Source organism: Brachyistius frenatus, unplaced genomic scaffold (genome assembly GCF_029030835.1).
Source record: "Brachyistius frenatus isolate BFR_SWC_R1_liver_20210118 unplaced genomic scaffold, ASM2903083v1 Contig_90, whole genome shotgun sequence".
NCBI lineage: Eukaryota > Metazoa > Chordata > Actinopteri > Embiotocidae > Brachyistius > Brachyistius frenatus.
Window position 1 is genome coordinate 691183 of NW_027210689.1, and position 20395 is coordinate 711577.

Sequence of the window (20395 nt, forward strand, 5' to 3'; positions counted from 1 at the left end):
GAAACATCAGCTGGGCAGGTTCGCTTAGCATAAAGACTGGAAATAAGAGGACACAACAAGCATAGTTTTTGTCTGCCGAGAAAACCCCATCAAACAGCTAATTGTTGTTTCAAAACTTTATTTTTTGTATGAACTAAACAAAAAAAATATGACATGTTATATAGTGAGCTTTAGAGGTGCTGGTAGGCCGATTTTGTTATTTTTGAACAAAGCCAGCTGGCTTCTTTGTATTTGGCATCTGGAAAGAAAGTGAATAAGCATGTTTTAATAGTAACATTTGGGGGTGTATCTTATCCTAACATTTATTCATTTGTCAAGCTAAAGCAATCAATCAAGCAATGACTCAAAAACAACAATAAAATGATGAGGAATTATTCTGATTATCTCATTGCAGTTTCTGGAATGTGTGGATTTGCTGCTTTTTTTTAATTAAAAAAAATAAATCCTATTCTATGTGGTAATAAACTGAGAAACTTTTGGTTCAGGAGAGACAAAACAAGCTTGTTGCATTTTTCACTGTTTTTGAACCAAACTAATCATGGACCTGTCTTTCAGCGGGTCCTCCCTGACGAGTGGGTTTGTGTTCCCCTGCAGGTCTGTCTGTCTCAGGGGGTTTTACAGCCAGTGTTTTGCTGAGGGCTTTGTCAGTTTGAGGTCAGTCACAGTGATCTCTAACTTTGCACTTTCTGTTTAAGGCCAAACACTGTATGTCTCAAATATGTTTGGATTTTGCCATTTTCTTTACAATATAATACTTTCATTCGTTGCAAATTACACGGCCAAGTGAAGTAGAAGTCATGTGCTAATGTACTAACTAATTGTCTTTTTTGTGTCAACAAATCTCAAAGGATAACGGAGGCAATGGCTTGAGATTTGATCCACTGCAGACAAAAAACAAGTCCAATTTGGTGACATGCTTTTGTTTTTGAATGAAGAGTGTCATGGTCGCCATCCGCGGTGCTGATCCAGAAGCAGTCTGGGATTCAGTCAGAGTTCTTTTGACAGCACAGAGCCAGCTGGTAGAGGAAACCTTCTTATTGGTCAATGATGGGATTCACGGAAAGATAACAAGTTCTCAGGTGAAGATAGAACTTTTAACTAGTTCAAGCAATTGAGCTGAATTCCCCATGTACCCATTAGGTTTGAATGCGGGTGTGTACCTTGAATGCATTTCATCGTCTTCACTTACGCTAATTTGGATTGGGATTGGAACTGCGCCTGAAAGACCTTTGATGGACAGAAGGTGCTATATGAAGCCAAATGAGTCTTTTCACTGTCAAAAATGTTTGACACAAAAGTACAGCACTCTGAGCGAGTGACCAGCGAGTGGACCTTGAAGCGTTTAAAATGAATAAAGAGCAGGCCTCAGATTGTATCAATTCCAATTAGCAATGGGACAGCGAGGATGAGTGAGTGATGAGGCCAGTTTCTTTGTTCCTGTCATTTTTAAATGGAGCACAGATATTTCCAAACCTTCCTGCTACATCAGATCCACATTGACACTCCTCTGTCCTCCACATTTTAAAAGAGTACCGTAATTTCCGGGCTATTGAGCGCACCTGAATAGAAGCCGCACCCACTGAATTTTTTAAAAATAATTATTTTGAACATAAATAAGCCGCACACGTCTATAAGCCGCAGGTGCCTACCGGTACATTGAAACAAATTAACTTTACACAGGCTTTAACGAAACACGGCTTGTAACAAAAATACAAAATTAGTGGTAAACAGTAGCCTACCAAGAAAGTCATTGGTCACTATCTTCCTCCTCCTGTGCACTGAAACCACTGAAGTCACCTCCTTTGGTGTTGGAGTTGAATAGCCTCAGAATTGCTTCATCCGATGTTGGATCGTTTTCATTGTCGCTCTCGTTACTTTCATCCGGAGGCAAATTCCCCGCTGAGCTCCTGCTGCCCTCTTCAACACGCAGCAGTCCAGCCTTTCCAAACCCATTGAATCCATAAATTAGCCGCGTCATTGTTTAAGCCGCGAGGTTCAAAGCGTGGGAAAAAAGTAGCGGCTTATAGTCCGGAAAGTACGGTACTCCACTGATTTACAATTGGATTCCTAAACATCAAAATCAATGCAGCACAATCATTGTCATATTCCAGGCAGTTTTCTTCTACGTCAACGAGAGGCTTTGATACAACTTCTTTCACATGTTCGGAAGAACACCTGTAATCAGACTTAATGTGTAAAATCAGATAATTTAGCTTTTCACTGAATCCATTTCAGTCACGATTAAGTTCATCCTTTCTCTCTGGAAAAAGATTTTCAGCTCACACACACCAGGTGTTTTTTTTTTTTTTTTAACCAAACAAAGCTCTATTCTATGATTCTTATCAACCTGTTTCCCCTGCTTGAGTGAGTGAGTGAGTGAGTGTGTGAGTGTGTGTGTGTGTGTGAGTGTGTGAGTGTGTGTGTGTGTGTGTGTGTGCACATGCTTTTTTTCAAGGAAAACAAACACAACCAGCCACATTCCAACTGCTTTTTACAGGGTAACAGAGGTGGCCTTGTATGCAACTCAGCATACCTTTCAAATAAGGTCTGGTTGATTTATAAACTGCAGTAGTCATACGGCATTTCAACTGCTGAGGACATGTTTAAAAAAATGATGCTCAGTGGAAGCAGGCTGGAGACTTACTGAGCACCGGTGGGGGGGGTGCTGGCTGAATTTCACTTCATGAAGTAACTCATGACGTCAGAACAACAATTAGCAACCAGTTTTGATATAGAGTTACAACCCAACATGCATGGACAATTAGTTTTTTGACTAGTTCTTTGTTCCCTGCAGCAGAACACCTCTCTGACCGAGGTCGAAAAAAAAGTTGCTGTTTTAAATCCAACAAGGCAGGACACGCATGATGTCACTTTCTCTCATATGGCTTTATGGATTAAACTGTGTTTATTCCAGTCCGATCAAAACTGGTCTTAATTTTGGTTTGAACAAAAACGATGACTTAATGGAGTTCAAACTTTTGTCACATACTCCAGTCCAGGTTTTTATATCTCCCGCTTAATGACTGTTAGAAGTTGAAAGTGTGCATGTGCGTACGTGTGTGTGCATGTGTGTCTGGCAGAGGCACACAGGAAGCTTTCGGACGCCTACAGTCAGGTAAGTTCAGAGCAGAGTAGCTTTAGTGGTTCAAGCTGCTGAACTTTGTCCCCTTCCTGCTTTAAGTACCCTTGTCAATCAAATTAATAAAACTGCATTAACTGTATGAGAATTATTAATAGTTACTCGCTTACTGCTGCAATTCTTTAAAACAGAATTTTGAAAAATTGCACATAGTTGAACAAAAAACAGTCCGCACCAATTGTTCTTTTCTTTTTTTTTCCTGCTGTAAATATGTAGTTGGTTTGCCTCATGAATAAATTACATTATACAAATAAAATGTGCGATTAAAGCTATTAGCCTTTGAAATTACGTGATGTAATGTCACAATTTTAGCTGCGCTTGGAAAGAAAACTAATAAATACAGATAAAATTGTATCGAGATGGACAGTAAGACAAAAAACACTGCAGAGGAACACTTCAACACTTGGGTGAGACATAAACACTCTCATGTCTGTACTGTAAATGTGTACGCAGATACCACTAGCAGCTGGGAAGCTTAGCTTAGCATACCCCGGCACCATTTTGTTAGTCCTGAGCGGTTTGGAGCCAGTAATGACTATATTTGGGTGAGCTGGGAGGGAGGGAACAAGCAGGGGACCTGACTCAATCTGATTAGAAACCCGGCGATACTACGTCCCGTCCACCGATAGCCGTAACCTAACTGCACCACAGGCCTGTCAATCAAACAGATGCATCCTAAACCCAAAACCAGTCTTTTTGAGGCTTATTTTATAATTAATGGCGGGATTCTTTTCAGATGGACGGCCAGAAAACTAATCTGGAAGAGTGAATTTAGTGAATGACATCCAACAAACTGGAGAAATTTTATTGACTGAGCACTTTATGAGAGAATTTGAATGGGTGTCTATGGAGCCAGAAGCTTTTTGGAGCCGACCTCTAGCGGCACCTCGTTGTATTACAGTTTAAGGCGCTTGCGTATCGGCCTCATTTTTTAGAGCCAGAAGCTATGTCCACTTTTATGTGCAGTCTGTGGTCATTACATACAAAGTCAGTGAAAAGACATAAGTCAGCTTTACTAGATTGCTTATTCCAGGGCTTTATGAGTCTGCCTCAGCAATAAAATGCCTCAGAAAGAAAATAACAGAAGGAAATTGAAGTCCGATTGAGGGACTCCACACAAACACAGTCTGTTTCTAGCTTGCTAAGAGCCAACGTCTGTAAAATTGGTGTATTGGCTGTTTGGAGTAAAACATCACAGACTGCAGAGACAGCAAGGCGGTTAAATTAGTAAAGACATATTTTTCCTCTCTGTTTTCACCCTCAGTTCTCCCATGAATAAGGACATTTTCCAGAATGTGCTGTGTGTAAATCACAAATCACCAGCATGGCGTCGTATGGTGCAGAACAGAGCTCATATCAAAGACACAATAAATGGTTGCAGTATAGCAGCATTTCATTGTTGACTTGAATCAAACCAGAGGAAAGAAAATGTTTTAAAACTTTATACTTAATGTTAACTTCTAAAGTTTCTTTCCTGGTATTGAGCAAACCCTTAAAAACTCATCTCTGTTCCTCAAAATTACACATTTAGAAGTTATTTTTGAAGAAAAAAAAAATCCCTTTATGCCTTTAAGTGGCTTAGATGGAACTACTACACCTTTGACTTGATGGAGTACGCTTGGATCTATTCAAATGTAACTCGTCCCAGACTCTATCACCACCCGGCCGTCCACCGCTCACCTGCAGTTTGAGCTTTCCTGCTCACCTTCGACCCATCAAATGCACAAACCTCTTCAGGTACTGCAGGACCTGAGTTTCGCTGCGGGATTGCGGGTATAGCGCATAATTTACTCAATTCCTGCAAATCTGACATGTATAATGCGGGAAATTCCCGCACACATCTGCAGTGATATCACATTAGGTTCAGCTAAGTTCAGCTAATTAAAAGTCCAGAATGAAAGGCACCATAGACTTTATATAAAAGTGGACGCAGCTTTCGGCTCTGAAAAATGAGGCCGATGCCGAAGTGACTTACGCGACGATACCGCCGGGTGCCGCTAGAGGTTGGCTCCATAGACACCCATTCAACTGGTCTCATAAAATTCTCAGACAATAAAATTTCTCCATGAGTTATCTCGGTTTTACTATCTGAAGTCACTCCTTTTTTATTAGTTTTCTGGCCATCCATTTTAAAATAATCTGTGTTTTGGGGGTGGCGGGGGGAAGGGGGTGTCTGTTTGATTGACAGGCCTGTGGTGCAGTCAGGTTACGGCTGTCGGTGGGCGGGATGTAGTATCGACGGAGCTCCAATCAGATCGAGTCACATCCCACGAAACAGAGTGATCATTAGCAACTTTTCCATCGGAAACTTTTAAAACCTCGTCATCGCAAACCTATTGTTGAATCTTTACACTGGGTACTTAACTTAGGCATTTAAAGCATCATTTTATCAGCTTGTCATGTGGGCATACATTTTAATTTCAGGCCAAAGCCCCATTTTCATTTTGAACCAGCTGATACAAATGACGTTCTTTGACGATATTATCTGGTATCCTTAGTCATGAATTTTACATGAGAAGTAATGGTTATTAATCCCACTCTCAGTATGCTGATGTTATGGAAAGCCACACGCCGCAGATTGATGCAATTTGATACTTTAGCTATGTGACATATTAAATACTGGCTGTGTGAATCAGTGTTTGTGAGACTGTCATTGGTACACTGCATTTCCAAAGAGAATTCTCAGCCATGGCGCAGTCATGTACTTATGTTATATCTTCTAACACATAAAGACCACCCCGAGGTTAAAACCTTGATTTTGATTGGAAGTAGTTTCACTTCAGGCTGTTCTGTGAAGAAGCCACAACTCAAAACTTTTTGCTTGCAATAGACAATGCGTTAAAGATATTTTTAAAAAGTGCCAATGGAAAAAGTAGATGCTCACTAATCAAGTTCTATCCCACTTTAAAAGGGATAGTTGGTTTTCTAAAATCTAAATGTAAAATCTTACAGGCTGTTGCACCTTGTTCACAGTGAGACCCGACTCTCCAGAGATGGAGAGCTGAGGCAGGGAGCAAATGATAGTGTGCTGCTGAAAAGCTGGTTTCATTTTCTGAGCTCGCAAACAGCTGAATCATCGTGACTGAAATGTTTAGCCACCAGTGCTTACGCTTTATCTCCAATAAATACCGTTTCATCTTGATAGAATTTGTCAAATTCAAGTTAAGCATGTGTTTGAGTATAAAACAAATGTTTTTTGTTCCTGCTCTGTGAAAAAAAAAAAAAAAAAAAAATCACATTTGGACAATTATGATGCTTAATCTCTGTTTGTGTCATTATATCAAACAACAACAACAACAACAACAAAAATGTAAATCTGAGAAAAGGAAGTTCCACATCTGTAGCACATGGTGATTTGACAGGATTGACCCGGTAGCTAACTGTAGTGAACCTCTGTTGTAAACAACAACGCCTCAGGCCACAAGTCTACTTTTAGCTGCAGTGTGGCTAAAGAGGTCAGTAGTTAAATATTTCAAGGTCCAAGAAAATGAAAAGAATTCCTTTTTGACCCGACGCCTGGCCTGAAATAAAAAACCTCCTCCCACATAAGTGGACTCGATTGATGAGGAAAAGTGATCCTCGCTGTCAGCGTCCATTATCTTCCTCCCTAATGATATCAAATTCTGCCTCAATGCTGCATTTCAATACCAAGACCGCTCCGTTTCCTGTTCTCATGTATATTATCATACTTTGCGGTATGCTATTCAAAGTTCTGTCTCTCAGGAGGTATGTTGTTAATGTGACAGCTCTATAATTGCTTGTTGAGACATGTTACACACAGCTCCCAGCTCAAGCAGCTGACTGCTGCAGGGTTGTACCAGAAACAAGCATCGCTCTCCAGAAAAGAGAAAAGACATTTTGTTAAATCATCTCTGTTCTCTCTTCTCTCTCTTTCTCACACACACACACACACACACACACACACACACACACACACACACACACACACACACACACACACACACACACACACACACACACACACACACACACACACACACACACACAGTTTGAGCTCCAGTCAGCAGGAAATGGTGTGGCGAAATCAAAGAGCGAAAATCCCCTCAGCATCTTGAGAGAGAGAGAGAGTGTGTGTGTGTGTGTGTGTGTGTGTGTGTGTGTGTGTGTGTGTGTGTGTGTGTGTGTGTGTGTGTGTGTGTGTGTGTGTGTGTGTGTGTGTGTGTGTGTGTGTGTGTGTGAGAGATGTTAAAGACGGAGGAAGTCAATGTGTCTTTTCAATCATTTCCTTACGCTCTTAATTCCTCCTGTTTCAGTTTCCCTGGTTTAATAGAGCAGAGCACACCTGAGGTGTTTAGTATCACTAAAGGCACTCATCTTCTTTTAATCCATTTTATGATTTAATTTACCAGATACAAAGGGTCTTGTTCTCAAAATCAAACAACTGCAGTCCAATGGCCTTATAAATATGCTAACAAAAAGCTGCCTGCATACATGCGACAATATTAGCATTTTTTTCACTACATGATAAATGTCCAGTATTTGATATTCTTTTGGCTCTATTTTGGTCTCCACCAACTCTTTTTGACTGTTTTTGACTGCTAGATGACAGTTGCTAACTTCAGCAGGTAGTACAGAGGTTGAATCAGAGTTTTCTTGATGAAAACGGCCACGTGCTGCTGCTAAGGTTGATGATACTGAACCAGAACGCTGAAATTGCGGACCACCCAACCAAAACAAATAGCTGCAGGACGCTAAAATGCTTTGTAAAGCTGAGGCGAACTATGGAGTTGAGTGATCATTTTCTATCACTTGGTGGACCACCTTGCACATTAGAAATAGCTATTCAACCAGTAAATATAAAAAATTCACCTTAAAAAAAAAGAAGAAAATTAAGTGAATTATCTAACCCTTAATTTTGTTATAATGTCATTGGCTGAATTTGTTCAACAACATCAACAACACTGGTGCGGATATTTATAGAATTCCGAAAGATGAACACTTATGTAATGCAGACACCCTGACCTTTTGTCTAGTGCTACTCTCAAGTCAAAATTTGCCCTTGAACATCATTTTAGTATATATATAGTAACAGGTGGCTTAAAAATAGCCAGATTTTCAGGATAAGTGCTTTTGCTATTCTCAATCCTCAGGCAATGAATCCTAATTAGTTGGTAACTCCAGGGTGTTACCTCTTCTTCCACCATCAGTCAAAAATTTTCACATGTACACACAAAAAAAAATATCTAAAAATGTAATCAGATTGCATTTGAATTTAAGAAGCTTCAAGATGATTATTAACTATTCGAAGGCTTTAAGAACAGCATAATAGTCCACTATTTGGACATTGTTTCATATTATGGTGTGTAATAAACACTGAAGAGTTTTGGGGCTCCTGGACCATTAACCTTATTAAAAATGAAGTGCCAGTAAAGAGATAACTATCATGGCTGAAAGGTGAAGCCACACAGGAGGTGTCTTAAGCAGGAGTTCCTCTTGTGAGCTCCGAGTACTGGAACCCATAAACCAAGTTTACTGACATATGACAAGCGTCCAAAGCTACAAATCAAATCATGTTTGTTTTTCCCAGCAGGTCATGGGCACTTCTAATGTCTGTAATGGTTTGTATTTTAAAAACCACCACTCTGTTGAGATATTAAGTGGGATGAGAAGAGTAGGCCAACAAAAACTAACCTTGATTGGCTCAGTGCTGAAACAAATCTTCCTATTGGACGGTGCAGGCTCCTCTTCCTCAGGGAGGCCCGGCATTTCGGAGCAACTCGTTTCCGGCTGATACACCTCCTCATCTTCTTCATCCTCATCATCGTCCAGCTGGCTTCCCCCAGAGTCCTCCTCCCCGAGACCACTGTACGCACTAATATCTACCAGATCCCCCTCTGAGTAATCCTCCTTCCTCGAGCCATCTTCGTCGTCGTCATCGTCGTTCTCCTCCTCCTCCTCCATTTCCTTGCCCTTCCCCTCGGGGTCTGCTCCTTTGTCCTCTGGGGAGGGAGATGAAGACGGAGCCTCTTTCTCTCCATTTTCCCGGGAGGCATGAACCTCGGCCTGCACCAACCTGCATCCGGCCTCCGATCCGCCGGTGGAGCCGTCCCGCTCTCCAGCCTGTGGCTCCAGCTCGGGGGCAGCCACCGTACTGGAGCCCCTGGCTTCAGTGGCTGCCGGCTGGGCCTCAGACCCCGGTTTGGCCTCAGATGATGAAGAACAAGACGTGACAGTCACTGAGGATGATGAGGAGTGGGAGGAGTTGGAGAGCTGGTCTCCTGACTGTCCAAATCCATCCTTGTCTTCGCTTGACAGTGGTCCCCCGATGTCCCTCTGTAGAGAACCCGTGACCACTGCTAGTTCTGCTGCCTCAGTGCTCTCAGCTCCAGCGGTTACCTCGTCCTTCTCCTCCCCACCTGGAGGAAGCACCTTTGTCTGTAGGAAAGAGACAAAGAGCGATCATATCGTCATTTAATTAATTCATCACAGCTTCCTTGCAAGTGTTTGATTCTAAAGCAAACTCTTTTCACCTTTTTGTCGGCAGCGTCCGCTCTGGCTGGAGGTTTGGGTTTTGGCGCCAAGGCGGGGGCTGACCTCCGCTGGGGGAGGTTGTTGGGGGGGAGATTGCTTTGCATCTCGCCCTTCTCAAACGCAGCACTGAGCTGGCTGACAGTGGGGCTGACGGCATCAGCGGGGCCGACCGCAGCTGCAGCAGCACAGGGAATACTAGGAGGCGGGGGAGGCGGGGGGTCATCCAGCCGGTCTAAAGCTTCGGTGGAACCGTTAAAGCGAGCCACAACGTCTAGACGGCTGTCCTGGAAGCCCGACGCCCGCTCCTTCTTCAGCAAGATGCGGTTCGTTGCAGCTTGTTTCTCCTAAAGGAGACAAAACTTGATGGTCTCAGGCCAACTGGAGGAAACGAAAAATCGACACGAGTGAGGAAAACAACCGACCTGTAGAGTCCGCTGTTCAAAGATCCTCCTGGTCTCCTGGAGCTTGGAGAAACCCCCCGAAGAGCTCCCACACTCCCCGCCGGATTTAGTGTCGAAACGGTTGACTCTCTCTGAGACCGTGCCCCCGAATTTCATCAGGGCACTGTTGTCCACATTATCATTGAGGCTGGAGGCCCTCGGCAGAGACAGTTTCACCGCCAGATCCTTACCTACAAATGACCAGAGAGTTAATTGGAAGCTTGACCAAAAAAAACAACCAAAAAAAAAAAATCCTCAAAATATATTTTAAAACCCAAGTTGTAATAAAACCAAAAATCTCCTATAAGTGAAGTACAGGTTAATGAGACCTCTCCCCCTTTTAGGGAAGGACAGTATCAGTGTATTCAGGGTTTTTTGGACATTTACCATTTTTCAATTCAAATTTTTCTGTCTCATTTTACTGCCGTGCTTGTTTGCTTTTGTTTTTTTCAGTTGGATTGTTTTTGTTGTAATGGACAGTTAAATGTAGTCTGACCACAGATAATGTAGATCATCTATGGAAATGTTTATTTTAATTGAACACAGTAGCACAGTATCAATATTATCAAACGCAGAAAATTAAAATGAGGCTGCTCTTGGCTCCACCTGTGTGAATAAGTCAGCTTCATTTACTTTGAGTGAATGAGGTTCTTTAATTCTTATCAAAGGAAATTCAGTCAGTTCTGTTCATTTAGTCATTTCATCCACTACGTTATACAACTAAACACAGAAATATATCTTTTTTTTATATCTGCTACTCTTTAGTCAGTACACATGAAATGTTGTTAGCTCAATTTAATAAGCTGTAACTATAAAAAATTAAGCTGAATTGTGTGAGTAAATTGGTTAAAAAGCTTGGTATGTTGCTGACTTTTGACATTTCCAGCCGACTCCATTTAAAACCACAACACTTTAAAAGGGTTCTTTCTAGTCACATGACTCAGTATACATGCTATTGTTCTAAAACTGAGAAAAGAAGTAATTATCCTCTCTGGTTGATAATCCACGTAAAAGACCAGTGAATAAAGAAATGGCTAATAAACTCTAAGGTTATAAAGTTTAGGAAAAAATATAAAATGCAAAAGCTATTCAAGTTTCACTCTTAAAATTTAGATAATTTAGGTGCTCGGCTCATAGTTGTACAAGCAAGACAAGTGTCAGTTTAATCGTGACAAGAGAAAAGGCTCTGAGTGCGTTCGATACATGCGTTTGGTAAACTGCTCAGAATGCTCAGGTAATAGCTGGAAACACAGCTGCAATAAATAGCAACCAATCAGCCTGTAAAAAAAAAAAAAAATGCCTACTCAGCTAATGATATGCTAACGCTTAGCCTTGGTGGTGGCTGTAAGTGCATGGTAAAATAGCTAAGCTGGATTTAAGGTCGCTCTGAGTCGGACATCTTCAGAACTCCCCTTCCCCCAGCGCCTCTCTGCATCAGATAGCGGGTGTCTGCGTTTCCTTTTTCTCTGTGGCCAGACATGCTAACTTTTACAGCTTACATCAGAGCACATCCACATTAAATCCATTTATCACAGTTTTCTCATTAAACTGTTAAAACGGCAAATATTGTTCGTTTTGTGAGGGCTGGAGAATTATATTTTGCAGTCTACTTACAGTTGCTAAGCTATGCTTCATTCGGGGGAGGGATTATCTGATCATTTCCAGGTATAGACCCACCAACCTTCCATCTGACTTACAGGTCTACTCGGCTGGGGGTTGGGATTCCCCTGCCACCACTTATGTTAAAGGAGTTTGATATAAATCTGAGCAGTGGGATTCCTCACCGATCATTTTGGCTCCCTCCTCCTCATCACCGGGAGACTGCATCTGCATGAACATGTTCTTGATGCGGTGAACATTCGATCCATATTTCCTGCCCCTCCCGGTTGGGCGGGGCAGGGGAGCGGGTTTCGAGGCCGGGTCGGCGCCTCCGTTCGCTGCGTTGTTGAGGTGGTCGGTGGCCTTCTTCAGCGCCGCCAACCCTGCCTCGTAGGCGTTGCGGTGGGGCGAGGGACTCCGAAGATTGGAGCTCCCGCTGCTGCCGCCGGAGGCCCCGTTGCCCCCCGTGGCCGACGGGGGCTCAGTCTTCATCATGTTTGGTAAGTCAGATGCACCCTGGTGAACGGTAGGTTAGCAGGGACGAGGGCGGCAGCATCCTGGAACTGTTTGACAATCACCTGCTGAATCACGCAGAGACAGAGAGAGAGAGAAAAACAGATTAGGTGTTAATACTTGTGTGTGTGTGTGTGTGTGTGTGTGTGTGTGTGTGTGTGTGTGTGTGTGTGTGTGTGTGTGTATTGTGATGATGGTGAATGATGTGCAACAAAGGCCCACGTCCAGATTTCCAACACAGGTGTTCACAGTGAAAACCAGTTTCTTCCATTAAGTAAGATATTGAGCAAAAATGACGCCAGCTCCTCAAAGATAAATATGACCTAGTTTAAACTGGATACCTGCTGTTGGTCAAACAAAACAAGTTGTTTGATACATAAGGGTAGTTTGGACAAAATTATAAGGGTGAATATTCACCATTTTCTGGCATTTCATATTGATTAACCAAAGGAAACATTCATTAAAAGATCCATTTAGCATTGGTGTCAAACCTCGTCTAAACCCGCAGTAGGACAGACCTGTAATTAAACACTTCTGGGTTTTAACTCTGACATAAATATAATAAGCTGTAAATGAGCAAAGCTGTTGCTGAACGTGACATCAAACAGCACAACTGCTTGACATCGTGCTCAACATCCCCGCGACGCTACAGGAGTCGTCAAAACAATCCAATTACAAACCATGACGCACTCTGCCCTCACGTGCCGTGTGTGTCTTCATGCTGCCGCTCTGAACGCCAAACTTACTTTTGTGACAGAGTCTGTGCATGAATACAGAACACCCCCGCCCCCCTCCCGCCGGTCCCCTCAGACATCAAACTGCTTTCTCATGATCACCATCTAATTTACTGGATGACTGAGTTTGCAGTTTGTGCCATCAGATCTTTGCTACAGAGACGCCTGATGTTTTTTTATCAGGTTTGATTTCTAGTGCTGCGTTTCATAACAGCCACAGCTGAGAGACCAAAGCTGATTATTAATTTAGTTCACTGTATAAATCAAATAATTACCTTGAGAAACAGAGTGAAAATAGACATGAGCGCAACCAGAGGGGGAAAAAAAAGGTTTTAGTCAAATGATGGAGATGACGTTTATGAACGGAGAACAAAATTCAACAGGTTGATACAAAAATGTGACTTCACCATAAAGTATTTGACTACAACATAATCTTAGTACAGGTAGAGGTCTCAAGAAAATGTCTCCTCAGGATTATTTGCATATAATTTATTTATTTTAAATATATTTTTGGGAAAAAGAAATGTGAGGGCTGACGAAGAATCCAATCTATTAGCATTGTCTTACGTTACAGAGAAATACAAAAACCACGATAATCAGCTTTTGAAATAAAACAAGCCGCCTGTCAATCACAACACCAACGGCAAATGCACTATTTATTCTGAATGTGTGACAAGACTGAACATGATGTTAATTTTGTCTAAACAGTAAACTGTATCTTTGCCAAAGAGCATCCATCTCTTGGCTACTAACTACTAAGTGATTATTGACAGCCAGAGCATAAATGGACCTGCGCCCTCCAGCGCGCGTGCATGCGTGTGACTCCGTATAGCCTTGCATGAACACAGTGTACAACATTTTCAATGCCGTTATACTGAATCTCTGGTCTGTCCCCACAGTTTAAAGAGTCCCTTACGTCCCACAACAAGGGCCCACTGGACATATACGTCACACGTTACACCCACAAGGCCACCCTCCAAAAGGGGAGGCCGGTAACAAATGGGTCTGGAAGGTATTTGCGATGTCTCTGACCAGGCGCAGTTTGAGTTTTTGACGTTTGGTTAACTTAGAAAACAACTCTTGCCCTGTGGACTATTTGGGAGTAGCCGTAATGTAAACTTAATGAGTGCAATGTGTTTTACAAATGTAGTTAGTTCATCCTCAATATGTGTAATGAATCCTTAGCATGAACAGTTAGAGCCAACACAACCAAACACGTAAAGAGCTCCATCTACAGCTAAACTCAAATATCCTCAATAAAACATTCACCATGTGAGATGTAACAGATTCGAATCCACCGGCTGATCTCTGGCAGGAGAACAGTGGAGCCAAGAGGGCTAAATAGCACAGTAGGCCACTAATAAAACAATATGAAGCTTTAAAAACAAAACAAAACAAAAAAATGGTTTTGTAACTCTGAGGATTATTTAATTGGACAGAGCCGGAGACATGTCTCATTTTTCCAACAGGCTCTGTGGGATTTGTGTGAAAATTCACAGCTGAGGTGTGAAGATTCATAATGTCATTTAAAGTTCCATTGTCACAATGATGCGACACGTACGTCCTTTAATTCAACACGCTCAATGCAGAGCGAGCACAATCAAAGTAGTCTGACAGTGTGCAGCTTTTGCTTTCAATTTCCCTGTTTTGAGTCTAAACAAGTAAAACACTTCAGTCAGATTTTCCACTTGGGTTCAGACCAAAGAAATCTAAACGAGGATGCCATGCAAAACGGCATCGTGTGATTTCATCGTTAATTAAGGGTGTGCGAGGTTGTTTTTTTCCTCAACTCAAATTTACAAGGTCACCATGCTGCCCCGAAGACTTTTTGCTTCTTAACAAAATGTTCCAATAGCTTTTAAGACCTGTTGATGTGTTTGGCGTGAGGACGGACAGATTCACTGCAGCCTGAAGCACATCGTGAACATATGAAGGGTCACTGCTGCAATTAAATGTTGAACTTTTAATAAAGTTCGCCACAAGAGTCACTCCATTTCCTAGTATGGATTAAGCCCCAGAAGGACTGTATCCTACATTTCCCATAATGCATCTCTCGCCCTATTGATTCACACGTAAACAAAAGAGAAACTGTGACTAGAAAACTTATGATATCTTTGCATGAAAAAGGAAATCAACAATCAACGGTTTGTGTTGGCACTCATTCATAGAAGCGGCCGGTTACACTGCAACATGAAGCGACGTGCCTCTGAGCTAAGGAGTGGACGAAACAAGTCGGGTCATGCTGCCGTTTGTCTGGACGCTACAATCCTTTTCCATGGCAATGCTAACAAACTGGATTTTGACGGAGACGCCGTGTTCTACAGAACGAAACGGTTGCTAGGGAGGCAAAACAAATATTAAACCAAACTGGAGCTGCAACACGTACTCGATTAATTCATTAGTCAACCGACAGAAAATTAACCAGCAACTTCATTTTTTATTATCAAATAATCTTTTTTTTTTTTTTTTTTTTAAGCATTAATGTCAAACTTTAGCAGTTTCTAGTGCCTCAGATATGATACTTTAATTATATTTTTTATTTCAAATGATAGTAAACTTAATAATTTACTATTTGGATTTGGAAATATTGCTGAAAGGCATTCTGTGCAATGTAGGAAAGACAGTTTAAACTACAGTCTAGGCACACACTGACTCCAGATGGCACTGCTGTCCACGGGGGGACAGAGACAAAGACACGTACACACACACACACACACACACACACACACACACACACACACACACACACACACACACACACACACACACACACACACACACACACACAGCAACCACAGTCTTGTGACACTGTCTTGCCAAATAGTAGATTCTCACATACTGATCATGTGAAGTCAAGTGAGCAAATCCAATGAAATGCAAATAACCTTTATAGACACCTCCAGAAACAAACACACACACACACACACACACACACACACTTTCTTAGCCTCTTTCCTGTTATTGTTAAGATGAAGGTGGTGGCTCCTGGTCCGACTAATAAACACAACCTGACACACACAAACCCCCAAAATGCACAACACAGGAAAACTAAATCTGATTCCAGTTTTCAGAACTCAGCATGACATGGGTGGGCGATCCCACTCTTCTTCGGTGGTAGTGCTACCAGTAAAGAAGAAATAACTAAATACAGGCCAAGCATAAGCCATAAGCTTCGCTTTCGAAGAACAAATTTATCTGCCTCCTGCCTACCCATAATCCCTTGTGGTTGGGGGGTGGGGGGTGCTTCCTGACATTCAGTTGGGATTCTCACTTGAGGACACAGATATTTTCATGCTTCTTCTTCAATCTTGTTGCTGCTATTTGGTGAACGGCATCACTCTCATCAAGCTAAAAAGATTAACTAACAGGTTCAGCAGTGCGGAAACCAAATGATGATTCCAGTCTATTACAACCCATGTTTTGATCTCAGAAGCGTGGTGTCGTCGATTCATCTCAGCTCCTCTGATGTGCCTCACTTCTACATCATCTCCTCTGTCTGCACTGATTTATCTCATCTCTACCTAGATACCAATGGATAGTGTTTACCTGTATTTTCTAGATAGAGCTCCCATCTTCCTCCCACGGATGTTACACACACACACACACACACACACACACACACACACACACACACACACACACACACACACACACACACACAGTCTCAGTCAGGTCAATATGATCTAAAATAAAAACAATGCAGCACAACTGCCTACACCAATCATCCTCAGCATATGGAGGCAAATGACTATTGACTTCCAATCTATTTCTGGGAGGTCTCTGAACCATCCTCCCATCTCTAAATACATGCTACACCACAAAGCATGCACACACACACACACACACACACACACACACACACACACACACACACACACACACACACACACACACACACGCTGGCCTGTGTTTTTTTTTTTTTTTTTTAAGTGTTTAGGTGGTTAGTGTGGCAAAAATGACCATGTCTCATGATAAACTATAACAGAGAGGACTGGAGCTCTGTAACCAGTAACATCTGTCTTTGTGTGTGTGTGTGTGTGTGTGTGTGTGTGTGTGTGTGTGTGTGTGTGTGTGTGTGTGTGTGTGTGTGTGTGTGTGCATATTCATTCGACACAGCCTATGAAACAGTCCCTGCTGTGTATGGTTCGAAACAGCCATAGTAATACAGTCTATTCAGACATGAGTAATAAGTCGTCCATTCCTGCACAGCATCTTTGTATCTCTGCATGTCTGCGTGCGTCACGCTCATATGTTCAACAGAAGGCACATTATGGTAAATACAATGCCTCCATCTATTCACACGACAATCCCCGCATCTGTCGAGGAGACTCCCAGGCCGGGCCTAGTGCAAAGGTTCATTCTGGCAGACACACTGCGTGCTCCCGCTGCTGCTATTGGCTAGCTCGAGAGAGGCTTTGTTGGCATACCCGACATATGCTGCACGCTCCGAACTCGCATCCGAAAACTGTCGTTTTTTTGAAGTGCTGCTTTTCTAGCAAACATATATTGGCCACTAAATAAGATTTAACAGCTGGTTAGAATCATCACATATTGCTTGATAATTCGGCGTCCATGTAACACATTGAGCAGCATTTACTACAGGTAAAATGTCAACTATTATTTGCAGGTTGCGTGCTGTTCCCCCACAATCCTCGTCAATCCAAAAAAAAAAAAATCCACCGTAGCGAAAGGCGACGTGCCGTAAACTCGCACTTTATGATAGGTTTTAATTTGAATTTAAACTCGTTTTGTGAATCACTCCAATGCTGACTTCAACAGAAGACTTCAATGAATCCATAGAAATATCCGGTAGAAAATAGGAAATATAAAATAGCCGGTTTTTGCAAAGGAGTTCGGCGTGACGTTCTCTGGAGAAAAGTCAACGCGTATCTCATGTTCCGGAAGTGTTTTCTTGTTGTGATTTACCAACGTCGTTCAAATCCAACACATTAAGAGACATTAACGGTGAACGTAGGGAGTAGTAACTGTTATTATACGGTGTCACCGACAGGTTTAGGACCCGGAGGCTGACGGCTGGCAGGCCCTGCTGGGTGTCTGTCTTTCTGCGCTGGGTCGCTTCCTTCCTGCAGCCTCTCCTCTTCCACAGACAAACGGCAGTGTTTGGGGTTGTTTTTTTTTCAACGCAGGTATAAACCGTGTTGAGACCGAGACCGCGAGAGATGCTGCGCGCCGTTTCGCTCCGTCAGCCATACCTTTTATTGTGGTTTGTTGAATCAGCCCGGTGCCCGTTAGGATCCGTGGTGGAGACTGTCCATTGTCCTGCCGCTGCTACTGATTCCTCCTGCGAGCGAACAGACTGAGCGCCTGCCTCTTCTCTGCTCCTCCTCCTCCTCCTCCCCACTCACATCATCTGGTTTCATCTCTCTCTCTCTCTCTCCCCTACTGCTCTGCGTCCTTCCCGTCATCCTCCCTCCCCTCCTTTATCTTCCTTCTCCCTAGTTTCCCTACTCATTCATACCGGCATCCTTCCACTCCGTCCACCTCCATCACCTCCCCGTGTTTGAACAACTGCATGATTTAACATGTGTGCCTCTAATACACTGTAGAGTGTCAGATAGTGTCATTATGGAATTTAACAAACAGTGAAGCTTTCCACCGCTATGCAGTGGTGAAAATAATCTCAATACATTTACTAAAGTACTGTACTTAATTAGCTTAATATTTAAGTACTTGTACTTTGCTTATTTCCATTTGACTTTATATTTCCGCTCCATCACATTTCAGAAGAAGATCCACTACATTTATTTGACAGTTTTAGTTAGGCTAATTTTCAGATGAAGATTAATGGATGATATAACAAGTTTTTAAAAATACAACACGTTGTTAATGATTAAACCAGTGGTTTCCAACCTTCTTGTCTTCTGATGTCCTATAAAAAACGAGTGTGCAGTCACGGTCACGTTTCAGATCTCTATCAGTTGTTAACAGCTGCACCAAATAGTGATTTCTCCCTCTAAATATCTCACATGGTTTCACTTCAAGAAATGTTCACATGTTCCGACATCTCCAAAAAAAATAATCTAAGATCAGAGAAAAAGTCTTAAAACTAAAATAGATTTGTCTATCAGGAGGGTTTTTTTTTTCTTTTCTCTCCCAGTAACCCAGTGAGATGATTCATCCGTTGTATATAAAACTGGATATATGGAAATTCAAACTAGCTCCACCTGCACCAGCTACAACAGTAACATATTCTTACACACTGATGCTTCACTATTGATGATCTAAAGATGTCATATAACCAGGAGCCCATACTTTTACTTTAATACTTTAATAAGTCGGGTTTTTTAGGCAGGACTTTTTTGTACTTGTGGTTTATGTTTACATTACAGTATTGGTATAGTTAAATTAAGGCTCTGAATTCTTCTTCCTCACCTGATAGATTACCCAGAATCCTGCTGATTGCCACACTGGTTAGCTGTTTTGGTGGCTGATTGACTTTTACAAGCTCTTTAGCAGAAATTACAGCTCATGAGGCTTTCAGTTATAAAAGAGTTTCAGCGACCTCTGCTGGCAAATACTGTTTAAAAGCAGGGTGCAGTTCCACTACTGTTGCAGAAGGAGGTTCAATAACCCAACATGGCTGAACATCAAGCACAACGTTCTGCAGGTTTGAGCTCATGAGACCATCCTCTGTTTTTCAGATGGACAATGGGCCAAAAATGCTCCTCCAGGCTCCGTAAGACTGTTGGAAGAACCTTGTGAAGTTGGTTTATTTTGCATACTAAATAAATACAAATTTATCTTTTCATGGTTTCCATGTCTGTTTGTGTTGCAGCCAGTAGTTAAAATAAAGATTAAAAAAAAAAAAAAAAAAAAAACTAATGTGTAGGTGTGACCAGACTTTGAACGGGTACTTTCTTGTTACTTTCTTGTTGGACAGCAAGATATGCCGTGTGATATTGTATCATGTTCTCCGGGAAGTATTTAAAGGTCATGAATCTCTTTGAAATCTGAAATTACAGAGTGGAACTTGTTGTCGTAAAGGTTCCTGACTTTAATGAATGTTGTTTTACATGTAGGAGGCCGTACATATCTGTCTCAACCTCACCTGTCGAACAGTGACCACATATCCTGTTGTTTTTGTTTGATTTGCCATGGACTTTATTTCCTTGTTCGATTCCTAATTTGTGGTCATTGAAGCAGAGAATAGGATTTTTGTATTCTTTCTATCTCTGACAGTAGAGAGATATTCTATCAATCTTTTTTAAGAAGTAGATAACATTGTGTTACACTTTGGTTCACTCTGACTGGTGTTCGGAAAGTGTTGTTGTGAGACTGGTCGGTGTGTGATGGGCATGTGTGTCTCAGCACCAGCTGACAGAAGGGACTCTTTTCCTGGATCATGCAGCTCTTGGGTTTGTGGAGCTTCAGAATGTAGGGTGTCTTTGGAGCTGGATTGAAGGTGAATAAAATATTTCAGTGCTATCTTTTGAATATTCATAATCCATGTTCTGCTC

At 42.0% G+C, this 20395-nt stretch overlaps 1 protein-coding gene across 2 annotated transcripts in view; it reads right to left on the bottom strand.

Moving 5' to 3' along the window:
• The window catches only part of LOC138627653 (neurabin-2-like), a 35959-nt gene extending 17699 nt beyond the window's left edge, over window positions 1–18260 (bottom strand). The window contains exons 1-5 of one of the 2 annotated variants that reach the window (XM_069710125.1): window positions 18131–18260; window positions 11856–12248; window positions 10054–10262; window positions 9631–9975; window positions 8792–9535 (exon numbers count right to left, since the gene is read on the bottom strand). In XM_069710125.1, coding sequence (XP_069566226.1) covers window positions 8792–9535; window positions 9631–9975; window positions 10054–10262; window positions 11856–12165 — 1608 coding nt within the window. In that variant the 5' untranslated portion in view covers window positions 12166–12248; window positions 18131–18260. Of the gene's footprint in view, window positions 1–8791; window positions 9536–9630; window positions 9976–10053; window positions 10263–11855; window positions 12252–18130 lie in introns of both variants that reach the window. The other variant, XM_069710124.1, reaches the window with a different exon arrangement.
• Window positions 18261–20395: the final 2135 nt, after the last annotated feature.